General features: G+C 31.9%; 1 protein-coding gene across 2 annotated transcripts; it reads left to right on the forward strand.

Annotated features, from left to right (window-relative positions):
• The first annotated feature begins 4,511 nt into the window (after positions 1–4,511).
• Positions 4,512–17,002, forward strand: LOC112702215 (ubiquitin C-terminal hydrolase 13). Of its 2 annotated transcripts, none has more exons than XM_025753165.2 (32): positions 4,512–4,688; positions 5,113–5,182; positions 5,735–5,885; positions 5,972–6,129; positions 6,283–6,548; positions 6,647–6,865; positions 6,970–7,078; positions 7,160–7,275; positions 7,927–8,025; positions 8,611–8,720; positions 9,402–9,476; positions 9,794–9,872; positions 9,972–10,118; positions 10,497–10,577; positions 10,679–10,798; positions 10,963–11,085; positions 11,434–11,511; positions 11,595–11,683; positions 11,771–11,879; positions 12,222–12,290; positions 12,370–12,486; positions 12,718–12,773; positions 12,912–13,089; positions 13,164–13,265; positions 14,656–14,727; positions 14,972–15,037; positions 15,220–15,285; positions 15,413–15,499; positions 15,604–15,720; positions 15,884–15,958; positions 16,070–16,156; positions 16,278–17,002. In XM_025753165.2, the coding sequence occupies exons 1-32, from the start codon at positions 4,659–4,661 to the stop codon at positions 16,317–16,319; spliced, it is 3,363 nt and encodes a 1,120-aa protein (XP_025608950.1). In that variant the 5' UTR covers positions 4,512–4,658; the 3' UTR covers positions 16,320–17,002. The 2 variants fall into 2 exon arrangements, with proteins under 2 accessions (XP_025608950.1, XP_025608951.1); XM_025753166.3 differs by having other exon boundaries at positions 5,116–5,182.
• The last annotated feature ends 2,294 nt before the right edge of the window (positions 17,003–19,296 follow it).

Genomic DNA, 19,296 nt, shown 5'->3' on the forward strand with positions numbered 1-19,296 from the left:
AAATAATACGATTTAATAGATTATATATATTAAAATTTAATTATTAAAAAATATCTTTAAACAAAAACGTTTTAGACTGGGACTCCTTTAATATTATTATTCCGATAAAGAGCTGGTGAAGGCAAATAGATATAGAATGCGAATGACTGGCAACTCTTTTTTCTCAGCACGAATTGCTAATTGGGGTATCTACAAAGAATTCTAATACCAAAGTCAGGGAATTTGATGCAAATGTCAGCAGATGTGAAAATAAGGTATATCTCACTTGGTTTTATACCTTAATTGAAGGGTCTTTATAAGTGAGCTAAATATTGATAGTTGAATCAAAGTGATTCACTCATAGTAGATCGTGTGACAGCTACCACTACCTGCGAGTTAGGTCTTGTGGAGAGGAGGCATCCTGCTTGCTACATAGGATTTTCTTACTCTTGGGGAGCCTTTATCCGTTTCGATATAAGACTCGTTCGGTTAAATTATATAAAAGACAGCAAAGTGTATAATAAACTGAATGATAAAGAATGCTGCTAAACATAAAGAGGCTATATATTCTGTAAAAAGAAAAAAAAAAGAGGCTATGTATTGAATGGTTAGAGCTAACGGATTATATGTAAAGTTTAAGTGTGTGTTTGGATTACAGTTTGCAAACCAGAATTTGCATAAAATTGATTTTGATGATAAGTTAGTTTGGGTTAACGTGATTTATATTTGGTAATCTTTATATCAAAATTGAATATAGTAAAATAAATGTTGTTTGGATTATACTACTCAAAATCACTTTTAGATGAAAAATTACTAAAATAGACATCAATTTTATATACCTGCAAAATCAGAATACTATAAAAAATAATATAAAAATATTTATCATATAAATAAAATAAATACAATAAAAAATAAAATATAAAAGAGAGTAATATAAATTTTATAATGTCACACAAAAAGAAAATATTCTATAATTTTTTTTAGTATTGTCAGTACTCTTTAATTTAGTATTATTTTAGACTATAAATTTTTATTATTTATGACTCTATTGTTACTTATAATTAATTTTTTATTTATTTTGTCCTTTTTTTATAGGATCATAATTTATATTATTCAAAATTTTGATAATAAACGTAGTATATAATAATTACAATTACAATTACAAATTTTACAAATTCAGAATAAAAAATAAAAAAATTAATACAAAACAAAAATAGAGTACATAAAAAAATAGAAAAAAATTATACATATAAGAAATAATAAAAATTCCATAAAACCAACAACATATGTCATATGAACAAAAAAGTACCATAAAACGTAAATAAAATTCATATGAATAAAATCAAATAAAAATAAAAAAATTTCTATTTGTTAGTGATTGAAATAAATCTGAACGATTTTGATGAAAAAAATGGAATTAAAAAATTATGAAGAAGTATGAAGAACTACAAAGAATGACTGTGAAGATAATAGTTACTAGTATCATTCTTATAGAAGAAAATGAAGGATAGGGTTGGTAAAAAAGAAATATTTTAGCTTCTCCTAAACATAAAACGTGAAACGTGAAACGCAGAAGCAACAAATTTGAACTTCTCCTAAATGTGGGTTCAGAGGCAGAATCAATTCTGCATTCACAAAGATAAAAATTGTCAAATATCAAAGTGAAACTTTCAAGAAGCTCAAACGGACTTCTCTCCTCCCTAACGTGTTTGCCAAACACACCCTAATTCTAAAATGATTTTTGTGATTGACTACAAGCATAAAGAAGGTTCATAGGATCCCAAGGTCCTCAATATTGAAAAAATTGCTTAGTATTGATACAAATTCTTTTATGTTGAATTAGACAAAATAACGTTGCTTTAATTTTGGCATTAAATATTTGAAAAAATGACGTCATTTAACTTTGATGAACCACGAAACATCTTATTTCTAAAAAATGTATAAACTATTAAAATTAACTAACGTTATATTGTCAAATATTTAGCACTAAAATTAAAGCAACATTCTTTTATTTAGTACAGTATAAAAAGAATATGTCAAATCACTTATAGTATGAGGAACAACTTGATAAAAAAAAGAATGAGAACTAATCTAGTATAATTTTTTTAATCTAAAAAATATTTAGTGTAATTAGGATCTCAAAATTTTTTTTGTGCAAGTGATCAATTTCAGTTATTTAACTCATTAGATGCAACAAATCATGCATTGATATTTAGTTATATAAACTTTATTTGTATTTTTTTGTTGTATATGTTAGAAATAAGAAATTAAATTGGAAAAAGAATTTATATATTATTGAGTATATTCAAATTATCTATTCAAGTTGTCTGGAATAATACAATATAGAATGGTATTTATAGGACTAAGAGAATCGTAATAATAAAAACGTAATATTTTATAATAAATATTCAGATATGTTAAATAATTCTAATTGATCCTAATTATATTATAACAGTATACAAGAAAAAAGAAAAATAATTAACTACCCATAAAATTAATTATGCAAGACATCACACTTTAGATAATATAGATTATTTTAATAATTATTAAGTATAATTTACAGCATTAATGGTTAAGAATTTAACAAAAATGATAATCACAAAATAAAGTAAACTTGTGCAAAATGTATTGCTTTTTGAGGTGGTATGCACACTTTACTAGTTTCATGTCCACATATTACCCTAATCCACTCTTCGTTCATGATATAAGCAAAGGAAACCAATGACAATGACAAAATCTCATATGACTGACCAATCAAGTGGCAAAACGTCATCGAACCCTTACTATTATTTATTTTTTAAAATAACGAATATCCTACATCATGCAAAGTGAAATATAAATGTAAAAACAACATAATTTGTCGTGAAAATATCAAAATAGAAACAATATAAGAAAAAAGAATAATAAGAAAATAAATGAGAATTTTATTATTAATAATATTACTTTTGATACGGTGTTGCATAAAATACCAAAAAAATTATACTTATAAATAAATAGTAAATGATATTAATTACATCAGATGATTATTATCTTATCTCTATCTAATGAAAGTTTAATTTTAATCATATAAAAATATGTATATTTTTAAATATTTCATATAGTGAATTTAATAAGAACAAACAAATTACTCTTTGTTTTCCTTTAAGTTTAAAAACTGTTAATAACAAAATACCCATATTAACTAAAGATAAATCTTAAATTTTTGTATCAAAACTAATTATGTAATTTGTACTGGACATTTAGAAAAGTGGAATACTTAGAATTTGTTTGAAAAGTTAGAAATTAAAACTCATTCAAGAATTAATTTTTTTTAAATTTTGAAACAATTAAAAATAAATAATTTAATTTTTTAAAAAATTTTAGTTCTCAATTTTTTTTTATTTATAAATCAGACTAAATGAGATCTAATTTCTAAATTTACTTTTATATTTTTCAAACTTAAATTATATTCTATTAATATATTATAGTCATTTTAAATTATAAAATTAATTTTGTTTAAAGAAAATAGAATTTTTTTATGAAATAATTTTTTTCCCTCATATTAAATAGCTTAAAAATTGTATCATCATATCTCTAGTGCCTAGTAATGATTGTTTTAAGAATATTCTAGTTATTAGTTAGATTAGAAACTCAAAAATGGGGTAGCAGTATGGCGCCTGTATTATACACCTTATTTATTTTATTATTATAATTATTATATTATATACTGTGCATATGTGTATAAATAATTATAGTAAAAATTGAATAATGTAACCCACTAGAAGTGATTTAATAGAGAAATTTTATAAGATCTTCAACTGTATTGCTATTAAGACCAGCGGCTCAATAGATACTATTGTGTTTATTTATCTATTTTTTTTATTGTTTTAAGAGATTAATTTTTATATTTTTATTTTTAAAATTATAAATTTAATAAAATAATTTTATAAATTTAAAATAAGTAATATTTAAAATTAAATATAAAAATTTATAAATTATTTAAATTTTGGAACATATAAAATTTATAAATTTAAATTAAATAAAATATTAAAAAATTTATTATATTATTATTATGTGTAACAAAATTAAAATAAATATTTATAAAATAATTATTTATAAATATTATATAAATTTATTTACTTATTTTTTTAATAATTAAGATTGAGACTCCAATTCAAAACATTGAGTTTTATTTATTTTTGTTTAGCTTTATTTTTAGACTTTATTTATTTATTTTTTTAACAATAAACTATAATTCAAATGCATAACCTCTTCATACATAGATCGTGGATTCGAGTCTCCCAATTTTTGGTAAAAAAAAATGTGTAACAAAAAATCTCACGTTGGCCCATAAATAAGTACTTATTCTACTATTTCCCACAATTTTTAACAATTTGTGGACGGACCCCTCTAAAAAACTGAAACTCACAAAACTCCCCATTGCAAAAATATTTATTTTTATTTTTATTTTCCTTTATTTTTTTTATACAATTCTACAATGACCAAAGCTTTCTAATGAAAATATAAATTTACGAAAATGGCCAAACCTCCAAATAAAGAGCAAAGACCTTTCTCCCTCTATACTCACACACCCTTCTGGTGATCTCGTTTTCTCTCACACTGCGCTCTCTTTCTTTCTCTCTCTTCTTTCTCTCTCCTCCATTGTTGTGCAGCGCGAGGTTCAATTGGCACTATCCACCATGACCGTGATGACTCCCGCTCCCATTGACGTGCGTTTTTTCATTCCTAACCTCTCTCATCACTCTTTTACGCACGCACTCACGCGCGCAACACACACAAAACACAACACTATTTTCTTCTCGAACTTTCGTGACCTTGCTCGTGTTCGCGGTTCAATCACTCGCGAGTTTCTAAGTTTTCTCTTGCGTCTGCATGATTTAGTTTTAAATTTTGTCGTTTTGTTTTTGCGTGCTGAATGGTTGTGTTTTGGGTGGGTAGGGAAGTGATTGGGGGTTTCGTCTAGGTCGTGGGTTTCTGATCTGGCAAGGTTGAATTCGCTTCGATTGTTGTGGCTAGGGTGCATTCCACGTTCGGAATTTTAGGGCTTTGTTAGGGGATTTTAATTGGTCTTTGGTTCTCCGGGGATCCGAAGTAAGGTGACGATTTCTTTGTTTGGATTTTTGGTTTTTGCAGCAGCAGGACGACGAGGAGATGCTTGTTCCGCACACTGATTTGGCTGAGAACAATCACCAACCTATGGAAGGTAGCTGAACTAGTTATTTTTGCTTTTGCCCTCTTTTTGATCCGTAGTGAAAGCCGACTTGTTTTGTTTCTTTAGCTTCATTTATTGCCATATATATGATCTAATCGAATTGCACTAGTAGTTCAGGGAACCTGCTTAAGCATTGTTTGGTTGCCAGAGAGAGAGAGAGAGAGAGAGGGAGTAAGGGAAAAAGATAGAAGAACTTTTAAGTGATTAACGTGTTTAGACTTGCTTTTTATTCAAATCAGTATACTTATCTAAAACTTTGCTAGGCAGATTTGATCAAAATTGATCCCCCTCCTTAAATTAATCAATTCCAAACATGTAAGAATTCTAGGTTTCCTGTAGTAACTAATAACTTTCCTGATAAAAATGTGATTTCTTGTTAGTTTGCATTTTGGAAATTCTTTATGTTCAATGTCTTTGTTGATTGTGCATTTATATCACTCCCTGAGCTATATTTGTGTTTCTTGATCTATTTCGGTTATCAGTTGTCCGGCTTATTTAAGGTGTAACACTTAATTGTTTCCTCATTTATTTGATGATCACTAGTTGTAGCTCAACCTGAAGCTGCTAACACTGTGGAGAGTCAGCCTGTTGAGGACCCTCAATCATCGAGATTCACCTGGAAAATTCCTGAATTTTCTAGGATGAATACAAAAAAGCTCTATTCAGATGTATTTATTGTTGGTGGTTATAAATGGTATCATGCTTGCACGTTCGCTGATTGGATTCATGACGTTAATGCTTTTTAAATGTTTGTTTCTGAAGTTTGTTTTGTACTGGCAGGCGTGTGCTCATCTTCCCTAAAGGGAACAACGTGGACTATTTGTCCATGTATTTGGATGTTGCAGATTCATCTAATTTGCCGTATGGTTGGAGTAGATATGCACAATTTAGCTTGGCAGTTATTAATCAAGTCCATAATAAGTACTCTGTGAGAAAAGGTGGTCTACTTGTACCTTGTATTGCTTTCCTTTAACACGTCAAAATTCACAGTTTTTTGGGCCTAGGGATGGGCCTTATCATGAACTTTTTTTTTAATTTTTTATTTATTCAATGGTATAAATTTGTAACCTCATCTTATTCATGCTATACAGACACGCAGCACCAATTCAATGCACGAGAAAGTGATTGGGGTTTCACGTCCTTCATGCCACTTGGTGAATTGTATGATGCCAGTAGAGGCTATCTTGTGAATGATACTCTCGTAGTTGAAGCTGAGGTTCTTGTTCGTAGAATCGTTGATTATTGGACTTACGATTCAAAGAAAGAGACAGGTTATGTTGGGCTTAAGAACCAGGGAGCCACATGTTATATGAATTCTCTTCTCCAAACACTCTACCATATTCCTTACTTTCGAAAGGTTAGCCACCATCTCTTATTTTTTAACTCATCTTGCCTGAAGCTCACTTGCTTGATTGGAAAGTGATGAGAAAGCTCGATCTTTAATTTCATTTTCAGGCAGTGTACCATATGCCAACAACAGAAAATGATATGCCGTCTGGAAGCATCCCTTTGGCTCTGCAGAGTCTATTCTACAAGCTCCAGTATAGTGATACCAGTGTTGCAACAAAGGAACTGACAAAATCTTTTGGATGGGATACCTATGATTCTTTCATGCAGCATGATGTTCAAGAACTAAATAGAGTCCTTTGTGAAAAACTTGAAGACAAAATGAAGGTAACAGAAAGATCTTTCCTGGGTTTGTTAATGATGTCTGATGTCTCTGCAGTGAATCTGGAATCTCAAATGCCCATTATGGATTTGTTTTATTTGATCTTTAGGGAACTGTTGTGGAGGGAACTATCCAGAAGTTATTTGAAGGGCATCATATGAACTATATTGAGTGCATCAACGTGGACTATAAATCAACTAGAAAGGAGTCATTTTATGGTACTACGTTATGCACTCAGAAAGTTTTGTTTACTGTATGTTGTCACTTGATGCTAATTTAGTTTTACATATGCATGGCAGACCTTCAGCTTGATGTCAAGGGCTGTCGTGACGTTTATGCTTCCTTTGATAAGTATGTTGAAGTTGAACCTCTTGAGGGTGACAACAAATACCATGCTGAACAATTTGGTTTGCAGGTTGGTTGTATTTTTATTTCTGAATATACTTGGAATAAATACATTTTGGAGGAGCTAACCTCCCTTGAAGATAAAGTACTCTTCTGTTTCTCATGTATTCAAGTTTTGTGACTTATTGTTACTTGTTCTGTGAATGTTGCCTTAACTAAAAAACGGAATGAGGCAGTTTAGTCCTAGATTTCATTTTTTCAAGCTGCATACCATATAGCAACTACAGAGAATCATTTCCCTCAGGTTTTGTGTTGGCTGCAATATGATACAGCGATGTAAATGAAGTGCGCTGATATATGCATGCTTAATTAAGTTGTGGGTCTCCAGGAGTGATTATAAATTGACTGTTTTCTCCCAACTCTCTTTCATTTACAGCTGTAGGATGTCAAATTGTTAGACCTCATTGGAAATTCGTAGTTATTGCACCTTTTTCTAAGCACGACAGTATCGGTTTCATGATTTTATTGACTTTAATATTCGTTTTATTATATTATTTTAAAACAATGTGTTTCTAATTATTTGAATTTTTCTTGGGAGAATTTATTGAAATTTCCTTAAATTTCTCTGATTTACTAATTAATGCCAGAGTGGTATCATATAAGCATTTTATTAATTTCTTAGTTGGTGTGTACACTGATTTATTTTTTACAATATTTTCAGGATGCTAAGAAGGGTGTCCTATTTATTGATTTCCCTCCTGTTCTTCAGCTTCAGCTGAAAAGATTTGAATACGACTTTATGAGGGACACTATGGTAAAGGTTGGTACTTGAGTACACATTACTTTTTATCATATTGCCTTTTGTTGGCATTATATTTCTTGGCATGTGGAAAGTTAATAGTTACTTCTATTTAGAATTTCTATTACTTTGTGTATTGACATTTAGTTGCAATAGGTCCCACTATTTTATTGGGTTACAAGTGTAAGAGTTATATGATTTCCTGTACTACTTAAAACTGCCTTTGAAATTTGCATTCAGTCAAAGTAAGATTGTCCTCGCAAGTAATTTTGACTGCATATTCTCTTTTGAGGATGATAGTGTCTTCTGGTATTGAGAACCACAGGATTTAAACTGGGAACATAATATTTTTATTTAAAAATTGCTTTTTGTTGATTTCTTCCCCTTCAGTTCAACTTACTAGGGAGGCTTGTTCTTTTTAATTTATATGTATTTTTAAAATGTTCTGCATAATTTGCAATGAAGATTGTCTGCTACATGGAGCAATGGCATCAGCTATCAACATGAGATAATATTTCTGTTTAATGCTATCATCAGATATAGGAGTGAACCTTTTTTGCCCATATACATACACACAGAATTTTAATCTCTCTCTCTCTCTCTCAGATTAATGACCGTTATGAGTTTCCTTTGCAACTTGACCTTGATCGTGAGGATGGGAAGTATTTATCACCTGAGGCTGATAGGACAGTTCGCAATCTTTACACACTCCACAGGTAAATGTAATGGTAGAGCAAGCGTGTTTCCAATATTTATGTTTCCCTTGCCTTTATTTCTTTGGATCGATCTGTTAGTTATTGTTCTGCTTTGTGTGATCTCTTCATGACTTCTTAAGCAGTTATGTCTGTTTTTGATATTTTATCTGGCACGAATTGGTGCATGAACTTCAACTGTAATTGATTTGTTTAAAGGATGGCTTCATTTGCTGAACTGTGGAAATTTTATAAGCCTTTATTGCTATATATGCTTGTTTGTGTTCTGTCACCTCGTGCTTTGCTGTATTGCAATCAATTAAAGCCTTCTATATCTGCATGAAACAAGAAGTCTGTATTTATTGTCTTCGTATTGCGAAATAATTTCATATATCTGTAACTATATATTGTCTTTGGAAATTGTAATCCAATCAAGGTCATGTTAAACATTCATTGGTAAGCTTCCTGTGGAGTGTTCTCAACTACAGTATTAGAAAAAGGATGGTTAGAGGAAGAGTGTGTGTAGCAAAATAGTGAGAAAGTGGCGCACGGGGATAGATAATGCAAAGAAAAAGATTTAATTTCTGTTTCTCCAAGTGCAGCTAGTTTATTTATTTATCTTTTAGTTTTTTGTTATTATTAATCTTAAATAATCCAGATTTTAAATGATGTTTGGTATTTGACAGTGTTGGATTTCTTTTTCAGTGTTTTGGTTCACAGTGGTGGTGTGCATGGCGGACATTATTATGCGTTTATAAGGCCAACTCTGTCTGAGCAATGGTATGTATCATGTTGTTTAGAGCTCTGAATTCATTGCCTTTTGAGCTACATGAATGAGAATGCAAAGTGCTACATAATATCAACACTCCCCCCCTTTCTCGCCGGGGCTCTTGAATTATTTTGAGACAATAATAATATATATAATTAGCTAAGCAACACTTTCGGTGAGAGTTGTTTACTTGTTTCAAGTTTGATGTTCAAGATAATATAGATGACCTAAGAGTGGCCTTTGCGTTTTAGCCATGTTGAATTGCTTTTCTTGCTGACTGTCTGGCTCTTTGACTATATGATTGGTTTTCTATCTGTCTGTTCCTAAGGTACAAATTTGATGATGAGAGAGTGACAAAAGAAGATACTAAGCGGGCATTAGAGGAGCAATATGGTGGTGAGGAGGAGGTAATTGTTTTATTGCTCTAGCCCGTGGTATTTGATGATTTGATCCCTTCAAACACTAGAATGTACGTGTTAATGCTTCAACCACTTGTATTTTTGCAGTTACCTCAGACAAATCCTGGATTCAATAATACTCCGTTCAAATTCACCAAATATTCAAATGCTTACATGCTGGTGTACATACGTGAATCCGACAAGGACAAAATAATATGCAATGTTGATGAGAAAGACATTGCTGAACATTTAAGGGTAAACTCTGGCCGTGTACTACTTGATCCCAAAGTAACACAAGCCAAGTCAATAACTTCTTTTCTGCTTGCAAGTTTTAACTTCTGAAAAGCAATCAGATGGACAGTTATTTTTATGATGGATATGAGAATATTATGTCATAATTAGCCTTTGCATCCGATGTGAATGGTCCCAATTGAGCCTTCTTTACAAGTCTCGTTCTTTCCAGCTAATAAATGTTTCTTTTTTTTCTCTTGGAAAGTTCCTTATGACAAGTATGTGGAGTCAAATGTGAACTCAAACTCAGTTTGTTGCTGTTGGTTAAGCTTCTATTGTGTAATCTTAGTTACTCTATTCTTGAAAAATTTGCACTGAGCATGTAAAATGGATAATTTGCAGGAGAGGTTGAAGAAAGAGCAGGAGGAAAAAGAACACAAAAAGAAAGAAAAGGCTGAGGCCCACCTTTATACTATTATAAAGGTTCTTTGTTGTTAACTTATTGTGTGTCCTTTTAAGTTTGCTATGAGTTGCTACATTAAATTGCACGTAGCTATTACTTAATAGAATACGATGCTTCTTAGGTGGCACGGGATGAAGATCTTTCTGAGCAGATTGGAAAGGACATATATTTTGATCTTGTAGACCATGACAAAGTTAGGAGTTTCCGTGTCCAAAAGCAGTTGTCTTTTAACACATTTAAGGTATCGCATCCATGAGTTTTAGCTATCCTGCAAGAAGTGTTTTTTTGACTTTTGAGCTGACATTTGCCAGCTATTTGGTACTCTCACTAGTAAATGTTTTCTCTGTTCTTCCATAGATGATTGTTAGTTTAATTCTTGTCTGTTGACTTATCTTTGATGTTCAGGAAGAGGTCGCTAAAGAGTTTGGTATACCAGTTCAATTTCAGCGATTTTGGCTATGGGCGAAGCGACAGAACCATACCTATCGTCCTAACCGGCCATTGACACACATCGAGGAAGCACAGTCTGTAAGTAGTCATGTTTATGTTTCCTGAAGAATCTGTTTTTTACTTGCCATTTCAAATGGCAACCTGCTTGTTTGATGATTCTTTTGTCTGGTTGATCTTCTATGTTTCATTTTTTGGTCTTCAGCAGTAGTTAATTTCTTGTGATGGCTTTGCTGTTGTTTATTTTATTTATGCTATTGCTTATTTAAGCAAGATAAAGTTGCAACTTAGATAAACGCTTTCATTTTTTCCATTGTGTTTTTAGTTGTGCTGTTAGAGGTTATCAGTTTGGTGTTCTTAATTCACACATTAGCTTGTCTATGATCTGAAGTAGTTCATTATTTTTTCTCTATCTGTTTCATATTGCAGGTTGGACAATTGAGAGAGGTGTCAAACAAGGTTCACAATGCAGAATTAAAATTATTTTTGGAAGTGGAGCTTGGACCGGTGAGATTTGTAGTATGACAGTTGTATTACTGTTTTATAGCATTGAACACTACAGTCTATTAACAATTCTCATTATTGTCTAGGATTTACGTCCCATAGCACCACCTGAAAAGACAAAGGATGATATATTACTTTTCTTCAAGTTATATGATCCTGAAAAAGAGGAGCTACGGTAATATCTTTATCTTAATTTTAATATATTTTGGGGCTGTAAAATGCACTGTGGTTGACATTGGGATATTTTTACCCATGATGGCAGTTATGTTGGAAGGTTATTTGTGAAGAGTACTGGCAAGCCGTCAGAAATCTTAACAAAGTTGAATGAAATGGCTGGTTATGATCCTGATGAAGATATTGGACTTTATGAGGTTAGTCTATGGTGTCTCCTCTGTTATACATAAGTTGTAACTTATTGGAAGTCTCAGAATTGTACCTTTTCTTGTGAGGCCTAAAGTATGCGCTTCTTTACCTGCTAAGCTTGAGTCAAAGTAGTCATGCTGTCATTTAGTGTCTAAGTTTGTTGGTGGGTTAACAACAAATAAGGTGCATTATGCTCCACAAACTATCTTTACTGCATATGCCTTACTCCATAAGCCTGACCAAAAGGGCTAGGACTTTTAATTGTCTTTACATTTTGCTGGTTCTAATATCAAGAAATGGCTTTAATAATGCAGAATTAGTTAATTGATTGGTGTTTGCTTTTTTGGCAGGAAATCAAGTTTGAACCAAATGTCATGTGTGAGCCTATTGATAAGAAATTAACATTTCGAGCAAGCCAGGTAGATTGTATGCATAATTGATGCGCATATATTTACTGTATCTGGGTTGGCCTATTAAGTTGTTTTTCGACATTTGCAGCTAGAGGATGGAGATATTGTATGCTTTCAAAAAGGTCCTGTAACTGTAATGGATAGCGAGGATCATATCCGCTATCCAGATGTGCCTTCGTACTTGGAATATGTGCACAACCGCCAGGTAATTGACTTTTGTTCATCAGCTAATTTTGTGTTTAATTTGATATGATGCAAACGTCTTGCCTACTACCTACCCAACTATTCCATGGTGTTTTGTCTGAACTATTCTACTCATCTTTTCCAATGTGCACATGCATGCATGTCTTTTTAATGTAAAAACAGCCTAAGCCTAGTTCCATTATGTTTGTTTTACAATATTAGCTGAGGTTTTTCTTTAATGTTGTGTTTTTAGGTTGTTCACTTTCGATCTCTTGATAAACCTAAAGAAGATGACTTCTGCCTGGAGATGTAAGCAATGTGGAATTTCTTGCAGTATATCAATATTTATATTAATTAAGTATTTAACTTGAGAGATGACGAAAATATTTATGTATTACTATGGTTAGAATTGCATTCTTATTAATAACCATGTATACTAATTTCTAGGTCAAGGCTTTATACATATGATGATGTGGTGGAAAAAGTTGCTCAACAGCTTGGTTTGGAAGATCCATCCAAGATTAGGCTTACTCCACACAACTGCTACTCTCAGCAACCAAAACCCCAACCCATTAAGTATAGAGGAGTTGAACATTTGTCTGACATGCTGGTACACTACAACCAGGTAGTTATTTTCTAGTCGATCATGATAAATCTCATTGTGAAAAGAAAACAGCTTATGTCTTTCCTGAATGCCAGACGTCAGATATATTGTACTATGAAGTACTTGACATCCCTCTGCCGGAATTACAAGGTTTGAAAACTCTGAAAGTTGCATTTCACCATGCAACCAAGGATGAAGTGAGTATGATGCTGATTCTGAAGATTTTGACTTCGTTTTGTTTATTTGTATGTATCATTGTTTTTGATTGTGGATGGCTGCTCATGGCGGTAAGCCAAAAGTCTGCCATAAAATTATGGCGGATGGCATTGTGGGAAATGGCAGAAATGACGGACTACCTAAAAGATACATGTATATGTACAAAAAAGCATGTAGAAAAACTCCGAAGGTAATAAATTATAAAATCTAATCAATTTAAGCAACTTTCTACTCATAAGGCATCCAATTAATTCAGCAAATGCAGTAGCAAATGAAACAAATAAACATAACATCAAGTCATAATACCCCATAGAATATAAGGGGCAGGGGCAGGGACAATAGAGTCGGGGGCTGTGTTGAACCTATGTAAATTGGAAAAAAAATGGAAATAGAGAGGTTTATAATATAATTTATAGCATCAAACCTATGTAAATAAAGGGAAACGGGTAAGTAAAAAAGGGGTAGGAAGGCCAGAAGTCTGAAACAGAAACTAAGTTACAAAGCACATAGAGAGAACCTGTGGCTTGCAGCAGTAGCGAGCGGCGAGGGTGACGAGCGGCAGCGAGCGGCGAGTCAATGGCGGCTTGCAACGGCTTCGCCAGAACGCAGAGAGAACGACAGAAAGGGAAGACAGAGAAGGAGGAACTGGAGCTGGACGGTGTTGCCTGGCGTGCCGCTGGTGGTTCTTCCGGAGAGAGGAGAGATAGAAGAGTTTTTGGAAAGGAGGCTGAGCAAGGCGAGTTGTAGCATTTTAGGGTTTCTTAAATGACCCTAATAACCCTCATTTTTTTAAATGGTGAATGCTATAGTGCCTATATATAGTTGCCTAGTTTACTAAAGAGATAGAAATTAATATTTAATTTACAAAATATAAAACTTAATAATTTTTAAATATTTAAAACTTACCATAAAAGGAGGCCGAGGAAGGCGAATTGTAGCATTTTAGGGTTTTCTAAATGACCATAATAATCCTCATTTTTTTTAAATGGTGCATGCTATGGTGCCTATATATAGTTGCCTAATTTACTAAAAAGTGATGGAAATTAATATTTAATTTAAAAATATAAGAATAAATAATTTTTAAATATTTAAAACTTACCATAAAAGGTAAGTTTGGCAAATTCGGCACCAAAGAATTGCCTTTTAAAAATCCAAAAAACCCGCAATTTCTGCCATTTCTATTGCGGTCCGCCATGGCGCAGCCACAATTGCAGCCGCCATTTGGCCCTCCATGAAAATCTCATTGCGGCGACCACTGTATGGCGGCAAGGAAGAGATCCGCCACGCCATAATGTTATGGCGCCGCCATAACCGCTTTTGTTAGAACACAGTAATTTTCAGGCTTTTCTAAACATTTAATTGCTTACTCAGGTTGTTATTCATACCATCAGACTTCCAAAGCAGAGCACTGTGGGGGATGTCCTCGATGACCTCAAAACTAAGGTGGCCTTGGGTGATTTATTCTTTTGGTTTATCAGTTTGTCCGTGTTATTTGACGTTTATCTATACAACACTATAATGTCTTCCCACTATTAGCACACGTGGCTTCATCCGAGTTTCACAGGGAAACAAAAAGTACAACTGCAGTGTTGTAAGCTGCAGTTTTTTCAGAAAAAAGTTGCTTATTGTTTATCCGTGCATGTATAATTTTTCACATTAGTTAGTTACTGTTTTATTGTTATTACAGGTGGAACTGTCTCATCCTAATGCTGAGCTTAGGTTGCTTGAAGTCTTCTATCACAAGATATACAAGGTTTGGATTTATTATTATTCTCTGTAATTTTTAATGTAATGTTGAAAGGTGATTATGCGTACTAAATTTGGTGTTGATTATAATCCCCTAATTTCTTGTTACTGAGAATGCTGTTTAACTATTGGATGAAAGCATTATTTTAACCGAAATATGTGTATTTCATTGTGTCTCTGCTTGTGCAGGTCTTCCCTCCCAATGAAAAGATTGAAAACATTAATGACCAATATTGGACATTACGAGCCGAGGAGGTAGCAATCTCTCCCTGTGACTAGGGCTGGAAGGACTGTGAAATCTTCCTGATTTTATTCATTAAAATAGTAGCATATGTAGATGTTTTTATGTATCATATAATTTCCTTTTATAAAAATGTTACAGATTCCAGAAGAAGAGAAAAATCTTGGTCCGCATGACCGCCTAATTCATGTCTATCATTTTACAAAAGACACAGCTCAGAATCAAATGGTAAATTTTTTGATTGATTTGTTCTGTTGATGCGCTTAATACTTTGTGCTGACAATTAATTGTTTATCTAACCTTTGTGGTTTTGTTTTGATATATGTATACAGCAAATTCAGAACTTTGGGGAACCTTTTTTCTTGGTCATTCATGAAGGTGAGACTTTGACTGAAATTAAGGACAGAATAAAAAAGAAACTTCAAGTTCCTGATGATGAGTTTGCGAAGGTATTTTTCTTTCCTCTTTTTATTTTATCTTATGTTCTCAGTTTCAGCAAGGCTTGTGTGTTATCACTAATTTAGTTTTGAGTGATGTATATGTTGTCCAATATCGGTTAGTATATTTGATGTCTAGTTTATCTGACTTGTTTTTTGTTTCTTGTTTGGCCAGTGGAAGTTTGCATTTTTCTCATTAGGGCGTCCTGAGTATCTTCAAGACTCTGACATTGTATCCAGTCGTTTTCAGGTGATTTTCATTTATAGTTCAACTCTTCCTTCTGTTCTGTTAATTCAGTTTTTTAGTACCCTCTTCATACGTTTGAATTTATGTTTACCTTATCCCGTTATTTTATAATAGAGAAGAGATGTTTATGGTGCATGGGAGCAGTATCTTGGATTGGAGCATACTGACAATGCTCCTAAAAGAGCATATGCAGTTAACCAGGTTGGTTTCTTTGATGGCAAGAATAGATTTGTAAAACACATTTTGTTATTTGATTGTTGCTCAGAGGCTGAGAAAGCTTGGTTGGTTATACAGTTCCAAATTATGCGGGTTTGTTTTGCAGAATCGCCACACGTTTGAGAAGCCAGTAAAGATCTACAATTAGAAAACTGGTATTTGAGGCGGTATCTCTCGACATTGGGTGAATTTGGCATTCTTCTACTACATCTATGGGATTGTAAAAACAGGGAAAATAGCGAAAGGCTGCTCTGTATAGGCAACTAGTGAAATCAGCAAATTGAGGTGGTGTCTGCAGGTTTTAAATTAGAATTGTGGTTATGTAATTCTTTATGTCGACGGAGTGACATTGCTCTCAGCACTTTGTATCTGCCGACCACAGCCCCTTGAGCGTTTTTACAACTTCCATTTTTGTATGGAGGTTCTTCAAGTTGAGGTCATTGATCATCATCACTGCACTGTATCAGTACATAAGATTTTTGGATTAGTGAGTGTATACAGGGTATAGTTGGTTGACTCTTTTTATTTGGTCATTTTCTTGATTGCTTCCAGATTTTGTTCAGTCAGTCTAGAAATGTTAATTGAGGGCTGCAAAATGGTGTAGCAGAATTTATGTAATGTTGTACAAGAGACATCTCAGCCTCCTCCATATAACTCTCCTTATTAGCATAAAAATTAGTATTCTGCTGCACCACCATTCGGTCCTTCTATTTTCCTGTTTTAACCCCCCACCTCCTTTTTTGTCTGTCATCTAATGTCTAGGATGATGATATCATAGGAAACCAATGTCCATTACCACGTTTTCTGATTAATTATAACGATGGCTTTGTATTTTGTTTGGCCAGCTTTTTTCATTCTCTTTTCTACTTTCTTCTCAATGATCTAACTTGGGAGCCAGCCTGCGCCAGAAGAAGATAAAAAAGAAAGATGCTGCTTGCTTGTGTAGTGTGGCAGAGAAATAGAAATTTAGTGAAGAAACATCAATTACTGCCAAGAAAACAAGAAACTACACGAGAGCATCATCTCATGTGGAAGCACTAATTAATTCGCCATGGCAGTGTAGATAGCTGCTATTGCGTTTAAAGGATAAAACTCAAAATAGATTAAAGCTAGATGACAAAAAAAAGAGACTTGAATTTCCGAAGTTACAGAATTTTTATTCTGTTCGAGGTCACATGTATCAAGTGCATTTTACGGGAGATTTCTTAAATGCAAGGATTAGTGTAAAAAGTAACTAATTTGAATTTAGCTTTAAATGTCTCTCATACAACTATAATATATTTTTTTAAAGGATGAATTGAAAACATTTACATTTCTTTTATATGATATGTACAGAAGTCAATGTTCAAATAACATAATTTTTCTATATTTATTAAAAAGGTTGCGAATTTGAATTTTCCTATTTTTAATAAAAAAAATGACATGTACAGAAGTGATTTTTTGTGGGATAAAAAGATATTGCACATTAACGATTAAGATTAACGTATAAAATCATTTAAATAATTTTTAATTTTGACTTATTGATTTTTTTTGTTTAAATATCAGCAATGATATTTGAATTAAGAGCCTTGTATATATTACTCAAACTCCTCATATTTTTAATATTTAATCTAAACTCTTTATAGATGTGTTTATATAATTAAGACTTAAAAGAATTATTTCTCACTCTCATGGTCTCATATAATTCTCATTGGTTAATTATATTTATGCATATGTATAGTAATATTTGATTAATCAAAAGTGTGAAACCCTTTTGTTCCCTTGTAAAATTAAAGCTTTTGGTTCCGACAAAATACGTTTTTTATTTTGTTTTTCTTTTAGTTTTTTGACCCAATAAATTTTAAAAGATTTTGATTTTAATAGATCAAAAATATTTTTTTTTTTATAAAAGACCAAAAGCTAGAAATAAATATTTTATAAACACAAATTTATTGGGTAAAGTATTATTTTGATCTTCTGTTTAAGGAAAATCTTAATTTGGCCCTAAAGTTTTAAATGTTCTATTTTAATCCTAAAAATTTTTAAATGTCCTATTTTAATCCTAAAAAAATTTTTAAGCAGGTTTAATGTTATTTCACTATTAAATTTGACACAAACAATTCGCATATTGAAGAGCCAATTGCATTCAATTCTTGTATGTAAGTAAAATCAACCCACTAATAATCACTAATATGAAAATTTTTTCTTTGATTTTGGAGAGTTGTTGATTGATTGCTAGAATATGAGATTTTGTACAAAAAAGAAATTGAAAAAAATATTACAAGAATGTTTTAGTTATGTTTGTGTAACACATGAAAGAAAATATCACTTAACTAATAACGTTATTAACTTTTATGTCACTTGTTCCATTAGTTTTTTGTGTCAAATTTAATGATAGAATAATATTAAATCTATTTAAAGTTTTTTAGAATAAAAATAAAAAATAAAATATTAAAAATTAAATTAAAATTTAATTCAAATATTCAAGACTGAAATAGTACTTTACACAAATTTATTTAAGCCAAATTAACCGTCAAAAAGTAGTTCAAATAATGTCTATCTAGTATCTACAATTAAAAAAAAAAAGATATTGCAGTAATTATTTAGCTGCAACAAAAACAAAGAAAATGGGGTGGAGTAGGGCTGGCAATATATATCTTACCTGTGGGTACTCAACCCGAATTAATCCGATCGGGTAGGATTGTCTATTCTAGGGTAGGGGCTTAGGGTATACCCTATTCTACCCTACCCGCACCTTTATAATATATATGTAAAAGTTATGTATATAGTGAAGAAAGTGAGTGTTATCCTCATAATCTTCTTTTTATAAAAACTTGAAATAATCACTAAACTAGTTAATGATAATATTATTTGTAATTTTATGTTGAATTTTTTTAATATTTTATTATTTTTAATTTTAATTTTAACTTAATTTTTTATTTTATTAATATGTGTGAAATTTGGAATAGTTGAATTTTATATTTATTTAAAAAATTTTTTGTTTTTGTGGTAAGATCAGATAGGGTAGGGTTTAAAATTTTAGGGTGCGGGTAGGGTTAGGGTTGAAAAATTTTCAATCTGTGAGTAGGATAAGATAAAGTTTTAAGAAAGTTTTCAACTCGCAAGTAGAGTTAGGGTAGAGTCTA

This window comes from Arachis hypogaea, chromosome 7 (assembly GCF_003086295.3).
Source record: "Arachis hypogaea cultivar Tifrunner chromosome 7, arahy.Tifrunner.gnm2.J5K5, whole genome shotgun sequence".
Classification (NCBI taxonomy): domain Eukaryota; kingdom Viridiplantae; phylum Streptophyta; class Magnoliopsida; order Fabales; family Fabaceae; genus Arachis; species Arachis hypogaea.